General features: G+C 49.8%; 1 protein-coding gene across 3 annotated transcripts in view; it reads right to left on the bottom strand.

Moving 5' to 3' along the window:
• Positions 1-2,159: 2,159 nt before the first annotated feature.
• PARP1 (poly(ADP-ribose) polymerase 1) overlaps positions 2,160-15,342 on the bottom strand; it is a 34,390-nt gene continuing 21,207 nt past the window's right edge. For all 3 annotated transcript variants that reach the window (XM_077282153.1, XM_077282151.1, XM_077282152.1), the window contains exons 8-23: positions 12,628-12,763; positions 12,402-12,542; positions 9,868-10,095; positions 9,612-9,680; positions 8,926-9,058; positions 8,467-8,662; positions 8,154-8,282; positions 7,048-7,131; positions 6,821-6,943; positions 6,609-6,737; positions 6,293-6,391; positions 5,010-5,162; positions 4,595-4,722; positions 4,331-4,392; positions 2,990-3,104; positions 2,160-2,819 (exon numbers count right to left, since the gene is read on the bottom strand). In XM_077282153.1, coding sequence (XP_077138268.1) covers positions 2,735-2,819; positions 2,990-3,104; positions 4,331-4,392; positions 4,595-4,722; positions 5,010-5,162; positions 6,293-6,391; positions 6,609-6,737; positions 6,821-6,943; positions 7,048-7,131; positions 8,154-8,282; positions 8,467-8,662; positions 8,926-9,058; positions 9,612-9,680; positions 9,868-10,095; positions 12,402-12,542; positions 12,628-12,763 — 2,010 coding nt within the window. In that variant the 3' untranslated portion in view covers positions 2,160-2,734. The remainder of the gene's footprint in view (positions 2,820-2,989; positions 3,105-4,330; positions 4,393-4,594; positions 4,723-5,009; positions 5,163-6,292; positions 6,392-6,608; positions 6,738-6,820; positions 6,944-7,047; positions 7,132-8,153; positions 8,283-8,466; positions 8,663-8,925; positions 9,059-9,611; positions 9,681-9,867; positions 10,096-12,401; positions 12,543-12,627; positions 12,764-15,342) is intronic.

The raw sequence follows: 15,342 nt of genomic DNA, 5'->3' as shown, positions 1-15,342 counted from the left end.
CATGTCCTACATAATGTGGGCCCTGGCTAGCACTCATTGTCAGAGTAGCTTCTGCTGTATGGCTGGAGGTTGTTGGTTATTATTGGAAAAGGGGTGTGGGGGACTGTGACTGTTGCTAGGTTTTGTGTGTAATAATTCACTTTCTTCTCCTACTTTAGTTTGACCCCATCCTCCACTCCCCGATACATTCCTCTGTTATGTGTGTGTATATTTGGTATTTTCCTTTATTCCTGTTCATATTACCTTGTTAGTCTGGTTGGTGTATTTGAGTACACTACTACTTCCCTGAATGGAGGAAGGATACAGACTGAGGGCAGATTCGGGAGCTAAGGCAAGGTACGTGGCCCTGGCGTCTTCACCATAAGTGATCCGGGGAGCAGGGAGAGTTAGGGCACTCCTATGGTTAGAGCCAGGGTAGGACAGAGTCATGACAAATGTCCTGACACCTATAGTAGTCAGCAGCACATTCATCAATAATTTGGTGTGTTCCGTGGAATCGCCCGAGACATTCACTGTCCACCCACAACACTGAGCACCCATCACCCTTTTGATAGTTTACAATTTCTCCTTAGTTGGGTATCTTTGGAGGGTACTGCATACAGGGGGGGCAGCAACAAGACCTGTATCTGCCGCACACCAAGGACGCCTAGCGACAAGACATGGACCCGCCGCACACCGGGAGCGCCCAGCGAGAAGACCGGTATCCGCCGCACACCGAGGACGCCCAGCGACAAGACCTGTATCCACCGTACACCTGGAGCGCCCAGCGAGAAGACCGGTATCCGCCGCACACCGAGGACGCCCAGCGACAAGACCTGTATCCGCCGCACACCTGGAGCGCCCAGCGACAAGACCTGTATCCACCGTACACCTGGAGCGCCCAGCGACAAGACCGGTATCGGCCGCACACCTGGAGCGCCCAGCGACAAGACCGGTATCCGCCGTACACCTGGAGCGCCCAGGGACAAGACCGGTATCCGCCGTACACCTGGAGCGCCCAGCGACAAGACCGGTATTGGCCGTACACCTGGAGCGCCCAGGGACAAGACCGGTATCGGCCGCACACCTGGAGCGCCCAGGGACAAGACCGGTATCGGCCGTACACCTGGAGCGCCCAGCGACAAGACCGGTATCCGCCGTACACCTGGAGCGCCCAGCGACAAGACCGGTATCCGCCGCACACCGGGAGCGCCCAGCGACAAGACCGGTATCCGCCGTACACCTGGAGCGCCCAGCGACAAGACCGGTATCCGCCGTACACCTGGAGCGCCCAGCGACAAGACCTGTATCTGCCGCACACCGAGGACGCCCAGCAACAAGACTTGGACCCACCAGGGGCGCCCAGCACTAAGCACGGGACCTGCCGAACATCGGGAGGCAACAAGCTCGGGACCCTCCAAACATCAGGAGAATTTGACAACATGAGGAGCACTGCATTGAAATGTTCACAAGGTCAGGGTGAACCTATATCGCCGCCGAATCCGCACTGGTGATATAGAGGAGATGGCCCTGCAGCCAGATGATTGACAGCGCAGCCTCCAAGGCAGAAGCGGCTGCCCAGACAAGAAAATCACTATAGATCAGAGGTGTCAAACTGCATTCCTTGAGGGCCGCCAACAGGTCATGTTTTCAGGATTTCCTTGTATTGCACAGGTGATAATTTAATCACCTGCACAGAATGATTCCAGCACCTTGTGGAATGCTAAGGAAATCCTGAAAACATGACCTGTTGGCGGCCCTCGAGGAATGCAGTTTGACACCTCTGCTGTAGATGAACAACTGGTGTAAAACCATGGACTGGACTCGCCTGCTGACAGTCACTCTGCAAGGGGAATACTGGGGGGTGTATGGACATCAGAGAGAGGGGCCATTGGATTGTTTTCTACAATTGATCGCTGGGGAGGTTAGAGATGCAGAACGGGCAGCAAAGAGCCGATGGCCGGGACTGGCTTCCTCTTTTTTCAGGGGTTTGTGAAGCATTCGTGCATCTACATTACCATTAACCCTTTAGCTTTATAGAGGATTCTGAAAGCCAACGTCCATGTTGGGTTTAATTATACAAGAAAAAAAAAAAAATCATGTAATGAATTCGATACCCGGATAGATATAATATATATTTTATCTATATCTCACCATGAATTAAAAGAAAAGGCAAAGAGTCGAGGAGGAAAGGAGTAACTTTATTTTACGTCCATCATCCTGGAAAATACATGGTGGAAGCAGCTTCGTTAGGCAAAGTCACTAAAATGTCAGCGATTTAAAAAAAAACAAAAACACAAAACCGCGTCGGACCTTACAAAAAAAAGTGAACTTTAATACTTTTTTTTTTTTACTTTTGAGAAAAAAAAAAAAAAAAAGGAAATGAAATTTGCCAAGAGCAGTTGTCTAACTGTTCCCGGCAGTACAAAAGGCCTGCGCCAGCGTCTGGACGAGGGGCACAACTTACTGGGCCGGCAAATTAGGTGACTGGCAATGTATTCACTTGTGGCCGTGCGTTACATTTGGGCGACCAAACCAGATTTCTGAGAATAACGGGTCTGAATAGAAAAAACCTGAAGTCGGGACACTGGCGGGATTACCAGAGGATCAGTGCACGTTTAGTATCGCCCCCTGTTGGCCAGTGTGGGAATAAAGCAAAAGGGAGCGTGATCTGCGGGGGACGTCCCTTGAAGCGTCAGTACTAGGTCAGGACTAAGGGTTACATAGTCTACAGAGGCGGTCGGGGGCCGCAGGATCACCACAACATCCCCCCTTTGTAGTTGAACTTCAGCTTCAGCAGATACTTCAGATTCACTTGGGCGATGTCATAAACGATATATCTGGAAGGGGAAGAGTTAAGGCAGAAAAACCAGCGATCAGCGCATAGGAAACCGTGCAAAAAGCCACTACTGGGGAATAAACGAGGTTTTACTATTTTCAAGATCTCTGCTTGTTGTCAGTAAATGGAAACCATCAAGGTGGAAAACTGTTCTGTATATGAAAAGGATACTCGTTATAGAGCAGACTGGTGTCGCTGGTGCTGGAGGTAGAGCCCTTCCCCAAAGGAACGTCCACGCCGTCCAGCTTCACCGTGGCAGCAGGATCCGGAGCCGTCCGACCCAAACCTGTAAAGAAATGAATGCGAGGAGGAAACCTGAAGGATGGCGACGGAGCAGACACGGGACCGCTCTGGGACACGCTGTGTATATGGGGGCAGTATATACATGTATATAGGGGCAGTATACACATGTATATGGGGTGTGCGGTGCATTCATATGACCGCTCTGGGACACGCTGTGTATATGGGGGCAGTATATACATGTATATAGGGGCAGTATACACATGTATATGGGGTGTGCGGTGCAGTCATATGACCGCTCTGGGACGCGCTGTGTATATGGGAGGAAGCCCAACGCGAAACGCGCGTCGGGGCAGCTTGGACAGACACTGGCACTAACACAAATGGGTAAAACAGACTCGGGTGTATTCGCTCTTCTCCTTGATTCATTTAGATTTTAAGGGGTTATATGGAACGCGTATACACCCTTAGATATAGTCATCCGAAACTTATTGAGACCTATACTGATAGGGATTTTTCGGTCTGTTGTTAACCCCATGGTGTAACTTGCAGTGGGTTATGTCCTATGTATGTGTACTTTATGCGCACCTTGTCTTTCTATGTTTATGTATTTGTGTACTGCATATTTATAATAAAATTACCATTTTCTAGCTTAACATGCGTTTGGGTTAATATCTACTCCAGGTTCTCTGTAGGATATATATTAGTGGTGGAGTTGTACCCTATGATCTATGTCCAGTTTAAGGGTGTTTCCCTGTGATAGATCGTACTTGATATGTATCAGTGGTATCTATACATGTATATAGGGGCAGTATACACATGTATATGGGGTGTGCGGCGCAGTCATATGACCACTAGGGGGCGCACTGTGTATATAGGGGCAGTATACACATGTACATGGGATGTGTGGCGCAGTCATATGACCACTAGGGGGCGCACTGTGTATATAGGGGCAGTATACACATGTACATGGGATGTGTGGCGCAGTCATATGACCACTAGGGGGCGCACTGTGTATATAGGGGCAGTATACACATGTACATGGGATGTGTGGCGCAGTCATATGACCACTAGGGGGCGCACTGTGTATATAGGGGCAGTATACACATGTATATGGGGTGTGCGGCGCAGTCATATGACCACTAGGGGGCGCACTGTGTATATAGGGGCAGTATACACATGTACATGGGATGTGTGGCGCAGTCATATGACCACTAGGGGGCGCACTGTGTATATAGGGGCAGTATACACATGTATATGGGGTGTACTCACCTTTTACACTGTGTTTGCCCTTAGGTAGCTTTGTTATGTGAGCAGCAGATTTTAGTTCATGCCTGGAAATGAAGAGAAGGTTACGATAAGTCTTTATGCACACGGATGTAACAGCAGAGCAATGGGCGACCACGTACCCAAGGTCAGGGTCCCTCTATTACTTATATATATGACCGCCACAGGCACCGATGAGGCAAATCGCATTAGTTATTTCTCCAAAGATTAATAAAAAATAAAAAAAATAAAAATGAAGATTTGACTTACATGTTTCCGAGAGCGACTTCTCCCAGCAGGATCAGGCCTATCGGATTACTAGGCATCGTGTGACAGTAGTTTGCACTTTTAGACACCATGTCGGCAAAATAGATCCCCTTACCGAACATGTAACCGGTCTGTAAAAGGAAGCGGAGCGGAGCGAACCGTCACAAGAGTCTATGTAACGCGATACGGAACGCTGTCCACGTTCTATGACGGCCGTGTGTCCGAATAGAGCAGGGGTGCACAAACTTTTCTGGGCAATGATCACAAGGACCAATTTTACGGCACGCCGTATCATAAATATATATCCTAAATACTGCGTGCGAGCAGACCAGCCTCTGTGTTCCCTGTAGGTCGAGGGCCACACAATCTGGCGCTGCACGTAGCCCCTGGATAATTTCCTCCTCCCGCGTGTACTCACAACAGGCGCTTCCGGCGGAGCGATCCTGAGACCCTGGGATAAGATTCCAGCAAAGTTGGTGGTGCGGGAGCCGTGCCAGAGCAGCTGGCGGTTGTGTAGCTGTCGGAAAGGCTTGTATCGCTGCCCTTCTCCTTCTCGCGCAATCTGGAAAATCTTTAATTTCACAGGGAAAAAAAAAATAAAAAATTAGCAAACTTCCGAAAACGCAACCCCGACGCGTTCCCTCCCTGGCAATCGGCTTCCTATGATGGGCGCGGACCACCTCTATAGGCCCTAGATATGGGCCCCTATTTGTGTGTGACCACATCAGAAAAACTGCCACATTTTTAACTTGGGAGGGTTTTTTTTTTTTTCGCTTTGCAGGAAATTTGGGGATTTTTATAAAACTCCATTCACACAATATGGAGGAAGTAAAGTGCACTTATTAAGGCTTTGTTGTACGCTTCTCTGATAGGACAGTCAGGAAAACAAACATTAAAATAAATTAAAAAAAAATACATTCTGCAATAAGTTCGTGGTACGGATGTCTATAAAATACATGTTCTGGCTTCTTCTAATGCAGCAGCTGTACCGGACACAACCACAAGGCAGCGCTGTGCAAGAACAAAGGTTAAAGAGCTTGGGGTACACGTCTGTAGTTACTCTGTGATACAGGTACGGGCATTATATACATGCAGTCACGTGCAGACTAGACGTGCGCCGCCATGCAAGTCTAGTCAAAATGTGACCAGAAATATGCAAAACAGCATGCACATGCCCCTTTATTCAGCGGGGGTCCCATTGAGTGGATTCCGGGATATCTAAGCCTGTCCAGTTCTAGTCAGGAGACCCGTGGTTGATCAGAGTATGGACCACGACATAAAAACGTGTGAATCCAGCCTAAGTCACATCATGAGTAGTGAGCGAATTAATAAGGTATTATGTGAGCATGCTCAGGTGCTAACCGAGAGTTTTTGGCGTGCTCGAATATGTTCAAGACCCGACGGCTGTGAGACATGCAGCTGCGGGCACTCAAACAATTTCCGAGCATGCCAAGGACACACTGTTAGCACCAGAGCATGCTCAGATAACACCTCATTCCAGCACATTCGCTCATCACTAATAACGAGCGATTCTCCCCGAGGACGAGAGAACACTGGTATTAATCGTGCTGCACAGGACATAGTTTGTGCTGCAGACGACGGCACGGGGCTGCATGCAAATACCGCAGTCACGTGACCGGCCCATGAATTGCCATGATTTTCTAAAAGGAGAATAATGAGAAAAGTTAGTAAAAGACTCACATCGAGGATCTCTAAGTCGTACGCATTGTGGGTCTCGGCGTGCGTGTTCTTCACGTACTGATGAATTATCTTGGCTTCCTCAGAATCTTTGTCTACCACCTGTAAGTAGAAAAAAAAAAAAAAAAAAGTTTCTAAAAGTTTTCCATAACTTTATACTTCAATCCATTGATCTAATTTTACTCCCCCCCCCCCCCCCCCGGGGCTGAAATATAGATCCCTTGGTCTTGGTGGAATAAGCCCCTTCAGAAAGACGGCAGCGCACACCAAAGGGTACATTGTCCCCCAAAGCGACATTTTGGGTGGAGGCTTCCATTACCTTAATGTCAGTTTTAATCTTTTCATACTTGACATCGATCGGATCTTTCTCGGAGTCGTCCGTGCCGCCTCTTAAGAGACTGTAAGCCACTTCGATGTCCAGCAGGTTGTCCAGCATCTGCACCTTGGCCTGGAACGCAGGAGAGAAACATTACGCCAAATGTCCGAGCCGCGCCTGGACCCAACGTGCGCAGCGCAGAGTCGCCCACTGACCTGGATGTAGTCCGCGTTATTCAGGAGAGGCGGCTTTTTCATTCCAAAGTCGTGGGGTATTAACGTGTAGAAGCGATTGGACAGATCCAGTAATCGAGCTTCCGTGGCGCTGTCGGATACAGCCTGAAACAGAACGTTAAAGCTCCGGTTATTCCCGACCGCAAAGCTCGTACGTAACCGTGTTCAGAGATCGCACCAGAAGGTCGATGCCGGCGCCCGGGCCTCACCTGCTGCACTTCGTTCAGTATAGAGTAGGCGCTTTGGATCTGTCGTTTGCTCAGTTTGCCCAGTGGCATCTTCTGCAGATCAATCTTCAAAACAAACAAAAAAAAAAAGATGAATTACAAGGCTTATATCTATATATCTACATGTCCATGTCACTAGTTTTGGTGGAAATGAGCGACAACAGGAGGCCAGGAGAAAAAAAAAAAAAGTAAGGCGACCTCCAGAAAGGGAATGGTGGACGCAGATAATTCCTGAAAGTTTCATCTCAACTTCTGCATTTTCCTGGTGTCCTCATCTTGACTGCTTCCAGCAGGCACCACCTGTAGACCAGGCAGATGGCACAGGACGTCCAGCTCCTCCAAGATGGCACATCTCCTTGCATACTCTCAAGAGCAGCTTGCAGGACATGAGAGGTTAGACAGGGCCAAAAAAAAGAACCTAAAAAAATAGTAGGAACATATCCGCTCCTTTGGGCGAGGAGATACGAGGAGCACTGCAAGAGCCCCACGATATGGCTTAGACTCCACGATGGCCGACGTACTATGGTGGGACCATTGCTCCCAGTCCTGCGCAGATTGATCGGCCTACACCAGAGAAGCCAAGAATTGGCAGCATCGACAATGACGTCCCATTCTCAAATCACAATGAAAACGTGAGCGTCTGGAGACTTCATGGTGACCAGAACATCATCATCCAGCAGGAACGATGGTCGTGGGCAAGTTTTCATCTGGGTAGGCTTATCCTCCACGTATAAAATCAGAAAAATAGCTCCAAACGTAAAAACCAAGTAAAAAACTTGTCTAACAAAAACATAGCAGGAAAAGGATCTAAATAAATAAATCTTGATGATTTTATCTTTAACAAATCCGTGTATGACCATTGACGCAGTGGAGGCCAGAAACGCGTCAGTGCTTCACATCAGTATGTGGAAATTTGAACTTTCTCGTTAATTAAATAAAAGCCAAACCGCGTGCGGTATTTCACGTAACTCCAATATCTAATGCTTCCTTCTTGGGAGGAGCGGGGTTGTCTACACTGGAGACCAAATGATAAAAAGACTCCTTTTAACTTCTATTAGAAATTCAATTTGCAAAGGCAGAAAAAATACCTCGAACTCCACCATGGCTTTCTTCATGCTCTCCACATCAAATATCATCTTGATGAGCTCCTGCACCGGTTTAGGAAGTTTGGATTTTGCCCCGGCTCCCTCTGAGAGTTTCTTCACCACATCTTCCTCCTGCGAAAGCCAAGAACATTGTACAGGATAAAGCCCAAATAATCAGTACACGACTGGCCAGACGGTGAATGTTGGGATAGCCCAGGTTATAGAGGAGGACGCTTCTGCATATGGAGTACGGACACACGGGACCTAAAACAGCGAGGTCCAGGGAGACTAAGCAGGACCCTCTGTAACTACATACCTGCCCATAGTCTATCTCCAGGGGGTAGAACCTGTTGGGGTATTTGGTGAAGTTTGTGGAGTGCCAGGCATTTCCCGTCTTTTCTTGGTACAGGTTCAGGAAATGATCTATGGCGTCTTCTTTGGAGCTCATTTCTTCCAGTTTATTACTTCCAATAACTGTTCCCACGCGACCCCAGGATCGAAACACCCAGTACCTGCGAAGTGCACAAGAAGAGACTCATTACCCGCCTGTGTGGGCACACAATGGGCAATGCCACTCCAAGGAGCGATCGTGGAAGAGCCAGAAGTGGGCCGCCCCGACCGCCGGGAAGGGCCGCCCCGACCGCCGGGAAGGGCCGCCCCGACCGCCGGGAAGGGCCGCCCCGACCGCCGGGAAGGGCCGCCCCGACCGCCGGGAAGGGCCGCCCCGACCGCCGGGAAGGGCCGCCCCGAGCGCCGCCTGCCGGAAACCACAGACCTGGAGTCTCTGTCGTGCTCGATTAGCTGCAGCTTGTAGTAAGAGTTTGTCCCTCGAGTTATATCCACCAGGCCCAGGGTAGCACTGAAGATCTTGCCACTCTTCTCCAAAACATGGCATGTATTTTCAAGTCCTGGAAAAAAAAAATTAAAAAAATAAAAAAAATATTCAAAATTTTATAAAAAAATAAAAACAACATTGACCTAGGAGGAAAAAAAAATAAAAAACCACCCAGCAGAGGACTGGAGTTCTGTAAAAGTCTGGACATGACAAAACTCAATTAAATCTGATCAAATGCAGAATCATTCAATTAAAGGGATTGTCCAGGACTCATGACATCAGTAGGATTGGTGGGAGTCCCAGCACCGGCCCCCCGATGATCAGTGATTTGTGGTTCAGCACAGCTCCATACGTTGTGTTGTGGCCGATCTTCAGGACTCCAGCTCAGATCACATTCACATCAGTGGGGGCCGAGCTCCAGGACCCGGGGACGACCACAACATCGTGCACGGAGCTGCGCACTTCTGGCGCGGTTCACTGCATACATTCAGCCATGGTGCGAGCTGCAAACAACTGAACTAGCGATGCCGGACCCTCAATTTCTAAGGAGAGGTCAACATCATAAACATAATGGACAACCCCTTTAATCTGCCCCCAAAGACTGTACCCCAAAGTCACAGACTTACCGGAGTCTGGGTCAATGGCTGCTCCTCCTTTCACGGTCAATTTCATTTTTTTCTCCAATTTGCTTCCTCCTGAAATTAGGAAATAATTCTGTTACCCGCAGTAGCATCAAAATAGTGCATACATTCTACACAGGCCGGGTCTTTGGGGGTCTGAGACGTGGAGGGTCTCACACGACTGGATGATAACTCCGCCAATGGTTCATTAGCAGATAAGGAAGGACCACATAGTGGGTAAGTGGTGGTCTGCAGTACTCACCCTGCTCCTCCTTCACTTTCCCCGCGCTCTTCCCTGTGTTAGATTTGGGTTTGGGCTTGGCGTCCACTTCTGTCTTGACCTCAGCCCCCCAGGGTGATATCCCGTGCTGGGTCAGGACTTCCTGCACGCTCTTCCCAGACTGCAGCTCCTTGAGGAAATCCTCGCTCACCACCCGCAAGTTGGCGGATTTGACTTCTTCCATCTTCTTATTCATCTTCTCCACCTCCTCTGTAGATGATCAATACACAAACAGGTAAGGACGAGGCGGCGCAGAAAGGGGGGCGGACGAGGCGGCGCAGAAAGGGGGGCGGACGAGGCGGCGCAGAAAGGGGGGCGGACGAGGCGGCGCAGAAAGGGGGGCGGACGAGGCGGCGCAGAAAGGGGGGCGGACGAGGCGGCGCAGAAAGGGGGGCGGACGAGGCGGCGCAGAAAGGGGGGCGGACGAGGCGGCGCAGAAAGGGGGGCGGACGAGGCGGCGCAGAAAGGGGGGCGGACGAGGCGGCGCAGAAAGGGGGGCGGACGAGGCGGCGCAGAAAGGGGGGCGGACGAGGCGGCGCAGAAAGGGGGGCGGACGAGGCGGCGCAGAAAGGGGGGCGGACGAGGCGGCGCAGAAAGGGGGGCGGACGAGGCGGCGCAGAAAGGGGGGCGGACGAGGCGGCGCAGAAAGGGGGGCGGACGAGGCGGCGCAGAAAGGGGGGCGGACGAGGCGGCGCAGAAAGGGGGGCGGACGAGGCGGCGCAGAAAGGGGGGCGGACGAGGCGGCGCAGAAAGGGGGGCGGACGAGGCGGCGCAGAAAGGGGGGCGGACGAGGCGGCGCAGAAAGGGGGGCGGACGAGGCGGCGCAGAAAGGGGGGCGGACGAGGCGGCGCAGAAAGGGGGGCGGACGAGGCGGCGCAGAAAGGGGGGCGGACGAGGCGGCGCAGAAAGGGGGGCGGACGAGGCGGCGCAGAAAGGGGGGCGGACGAGGCGGCGCAGAAAGGGGGGCGGACGAGGCGGCGCAGAAAGGGGGGCGGACGAGGCGGCGCAGAAAGGGGGGCGGACGAGGCGGCGCAGAAAGGGGGGCGGACGAGGCGGCGCAGAAAGGGGGGCGGACGAGGCGGCGCAGAAAGGGGGGCGGACGAGGCGGCGCAGAAAGGGGGGCGGACGAGGCGGCGCAGAAAGGGGGGCGGACGAGGCGGCGCAGAAAGGGGGGCGGACGAGGCGGCGCAGAAAGGGGGGCGGACGAGGCGGCGCAGAAAGGGGGGCGGACGAGGCGGCGCAGAAAGGGGGGCGGACGAGGCGGCGCAGAAAGGGGGGCGGACGAGGCGGCGCAGAAAGGGGGGCGGACGAGGCGGCGCAGAAAGGGGGGCGGACGAGGCGGCGCAGAAAGGGGGGCGGACGAGGCGGCGCAGAAAGGGGGGCGGACGAGGCGGCGCAGAAAGGGGGGCGGACGAGGCGGCGCAGAAAGGGGGGCGGACGAGGCGGCGCAGAAAGGGGGGCGGACGAGGCGGCGCAGAAAGGGGGGCGGACGAGGCGGCGCAGAAAGGGGGGCGGACGAGGCGGCGCAGAAAGGGGGGCGGACGAGGCGGCGCAGAAAGGGGGGCGGACGAGGCGGCGCAGAAAGGGGGGCGGACGAGGCGGCGCAGAAAGGGGGGCGGACGAGGCGGCGCAGAAAGGGGGGCGGACGAGGCGGCGCAGAAAGGGGGGCGGACGAGGCGGCGCAGAAAGGGGGGCGGACGAGGCGGCGCAGAAAGGGGGGCGGACGAGGCGGCGCAGAAAGGGGGGCGGACGAGGCGGCGCAGAAAGGGGGGCGGACGAGGCGGCGCAGAAAGGGGGGCGGACGAGGCGGCGCAGAAAGGGGGGCGGACGAGGCGGCGCAGAAAGGGGGGCGGACGAGGCGGCGCAGAAAGGGGGGCGGACGAGGCGGCGCAGAAAGGGGGGCGGACGAGGCGGCGCAGAAAGGGGGGCGGACGAGGCGGCGCAGAAAGGGGGGCGGACGAGGCGGCGCAGAAAGGGGGGCGGACGAGGCGGCGCAGAAAGGGGGGCGGACGAGGCGGCGCAGAAAGGGGGGCGGACGAGGCGGCGCAGAAAGGGGGGCGGACGAGGCGGCGCAGAAAGGGGGGCGGACGAGGCGGCGCAGAAAGGGGGGCGGACGAGGCGGCGCAGAAAGGGGGGCGGACGAGGCGGCGCAGAAAGGGGGGCGGACGAGGCGGCGCAGAAAGGGGGGCGGACGAGGCGGCGCAGAAAGGGGGGCGGACGAGGCGGCGCAGAAAGGGGGGCGGACGAGGCGGCGCAGAAAGGGGGGCGGACGAGGCGGCGCAGAAAGGGGGGCGGACGAGGCGGCGCAGAAAGGGGGGCGGACGAGGCGGCGCAGAAAGGGGGGCGGACGAGGCGGCGCAGAAAGGGGGGCGGACGAGGCGGCGCAGAAAGGGGGGCGGACGAGGGGGCAGCGCAGAAGGGGGGTGGACGAGGCGGCGCAGAAGGGGGCGGCGAGGGGGCAGCCCATCATGCACACTAGCCTGTGCAGCCGCTGTACACTGCGGCTCGGTACTTACTCGTGGTACTTATGCAAACTGTGGCCTTATTTACAGATCCGGTCGTCTTTCCGCCCAACTCCTCAATTAAAGCCTTTGTTTCCTCTTTATTCTTGGACAGTTTACCAACAACAAGAATCACCATTTTGGTCAATGGTTTGCCTATTAATGAAATGGAAGGACATTTACCATCAGGCATCAGTCGCTAACTATCCACTCAGAATCCACAATGGAAGCGGCCACTCACCCTCAGGTAACGGCTCTTCTTTAACAGCGGGAGCGGTGACGACAGGAGCAGAGACGGGCGCCGGGGCGGCAGGAGGGAAGACGCGGTCCTGGCGTTTATACTTGAACTTCTTCAGATACGGAACCTCATAGAAAGCCTGAATACAGAAAACGCCGGATTACTGACCGCAACATGGTGACTGCAGAGCAAATACAGACAGCCGGAAACTAGGAGGACGTTCACATACTGGTCAATAGGGGGCAGCATTATAGTAGTTATATTCTTGTACATACTGTAGCAGCAGTATTATAGTAGTTATATTCTTGTACATAGGGTCAGTATTATAGTAGTTATATTCCTGCACATAGGGGCAGTATTATAGTAGTTATATTCTTGTACATAGGAGCAGTATTATAGTAGTTATATTCTTGTACATAGGAGCAGTATTATAGTAGTTATATTCTTGTACATAGGGGGCAGTATTATAGTAGTTATAATCTTATACATAGGAGCAGTATTATAGTAGTTATATTCTTGTACATAGGAGCAGTATTATAGTAGTTATATTCTTGTACATAGGGGGCAGTATTATAGTAGTTATAATCTTATACATAGGAGCAGTATTATAGTAGTTATATTCTTGTACATAGGGGCAGTATTATAGTAGTTATATTCTTGTACATAGGAGCAGTATTATAGTAGTTATATTCTTTTACATATGGGCAGTATTATAGTAGTTATATTCTTATACATAGGGGCAGTATTATAGTAGTTATATTCTTGTACATAGGGGCAGTATTATAGTAGTTATATTCTTGTACATAGGGTCAGTATTATAGTAGTTATAATCTTATACATAGGAGCAGTATTATAGTAGTTATATTCTTGTACATAGGAGCAGTATTATAGTAGTTATATTCTTGTACATAGGGGGCAGTATTATAGTAGTTATAATCTTATACATAGGAGCAGTATTATAGTAGTTATATTCTTGTACATAGGGGCAGTATTATAGTAGTTATATTCTTGTACATAGGGGGCAGTATTATAGTAGTTATAATCTTATACATAGGAGCAGTATTATAGTAGTTATATTCTTGTACATAGGAGCAGTATTATAGTAGTTATATTCTTGTACATAGGGGGCAGTATTATAGTAGTTATAATCTTATACATAGGAGCAGTATTATAGTAGTTATATTCTTGTACATAGGGGCAGTATTATAGTAGTTATATTCTTGTACATAGGAGCAGTATTATAGTAGTTATATTCTTTTACATATGGGCAGTATTATAGTAGTTATATTCTTATACATAGGGGCAGTATTATAGTAGTTATATTCTTGTACATAGGGGCAGTATTATAGTAGTTATATTCTTGTACATAGGGTCAGTATTATAGTAGTTATAATCTTATACATAGGAGCAGTATTATAGTAGTTATATTCTTGTACATAGGAGCAGTATTATAGTAGTTATATTCTTGTACATAGGGGGCAGTATTATAGTAGTTATAATCTTATACATAGGAGCAGTATTATAGTAGTTATATTCTTGTACATAGGGGCAGTATTATAGTAGTTATATTCTTGTACATAGGGGGCAGTATTATAGTAGTTATAATCTTATACATAGGAGCAGTATTATAGTAGTTATATTCTTGTACATAGGAGCAGTATTATAGTAGTTATATTCTTGTACATAGGGGGCAGTATTATAGTAGTTATAATCTTATACATAGGAGCAGTATTATAGTAGTTATATTCTTGTACATAGGGGCAGTATTATAGTAGTTATATTCTTGTACATAGGAGCAGTATTATAGTAGTTATATTCTTTTACATATGGGCAGTATTATAGTAGTTATATTCTTATACATAGGGGCAGTATTATAGTAGTTATATTCTTGTACATAGGGGCAGTATTATAGTAGTTATATTCTTGTACATAGGGTCAGTATTATAGTAGTTATATTCCTGCACATAGGGGCAGTATTATAGTAGTTATATTCTTGTACATAGGAGCAGTATTATAGTAGTTATATTCTTGTACATAGGGGCAGTATTATAGTAGTTATATTCTTGTACATAGGGGGCAGTATTATAGTAGTTATAATCTTATACATAGGAGCAGTATTATAGTAGTTATATTCTTGTACATAGGAGCAGTATTATAGTAGTTATATTCTTGTACATAGGGGGCAGTATTATAGTAGTTATAATCTTATACATAGGAGCAGTATTATAGTAGTTATATTCTTGTACATAGGGGCAGTATTATAGTAGTTATATTCTTGTACATAGGAGCAGTATTATAGTAGTTATATTCTTGTACATAGGAGCAGTATTATAGTAGTTATATTCTTGTACATAGGGGCAGTATTATAGTAGTTATAATCTTATACATAGGAGCAGTATTATAGTAGTTATATTCTTGTACATAGGAGCAGTATTATAGTAGTTATATTCTTGTACATAGGGGGCAGTATTATAGTAGTTATAATCTTATACATAGGAGCAGTATTATAGTAGTTATATTCTTGTACATAGGGTCAGTATTATAGTAGTTATAATCTTATACATAGGAGCAGTATTATAGTAGTTATATTCTTGTACATAGGAGCAGTATTATAGTAGTTATATTCTTGTACATAGGGGGCAGTATTATAGTAGTTATAATCTTATACATAGGAGCAGTATTATAGTAGTTATATTCTTGTACATAGGAGCAGTATTA

This window comes from Ranitomeya variabilis, chromosome 2, assembly GCF_051348905.1.
Source record: "Ranitomeya variabilis isolate aRanVar5 chromosome 2, aRanVar5.hap1, whole genome shotgun sequence".
In the NCBI taxonomy this organism is placed as follows: Eukaryota; Metazoa; Chordata; class Amphibia; order Anura; family Dendrobatidae; genus Ranitomeya; species Ranitomeya variabilis.
This window is presented reverse-complemented; position numbering and strand designations above follow the sequence as displayed.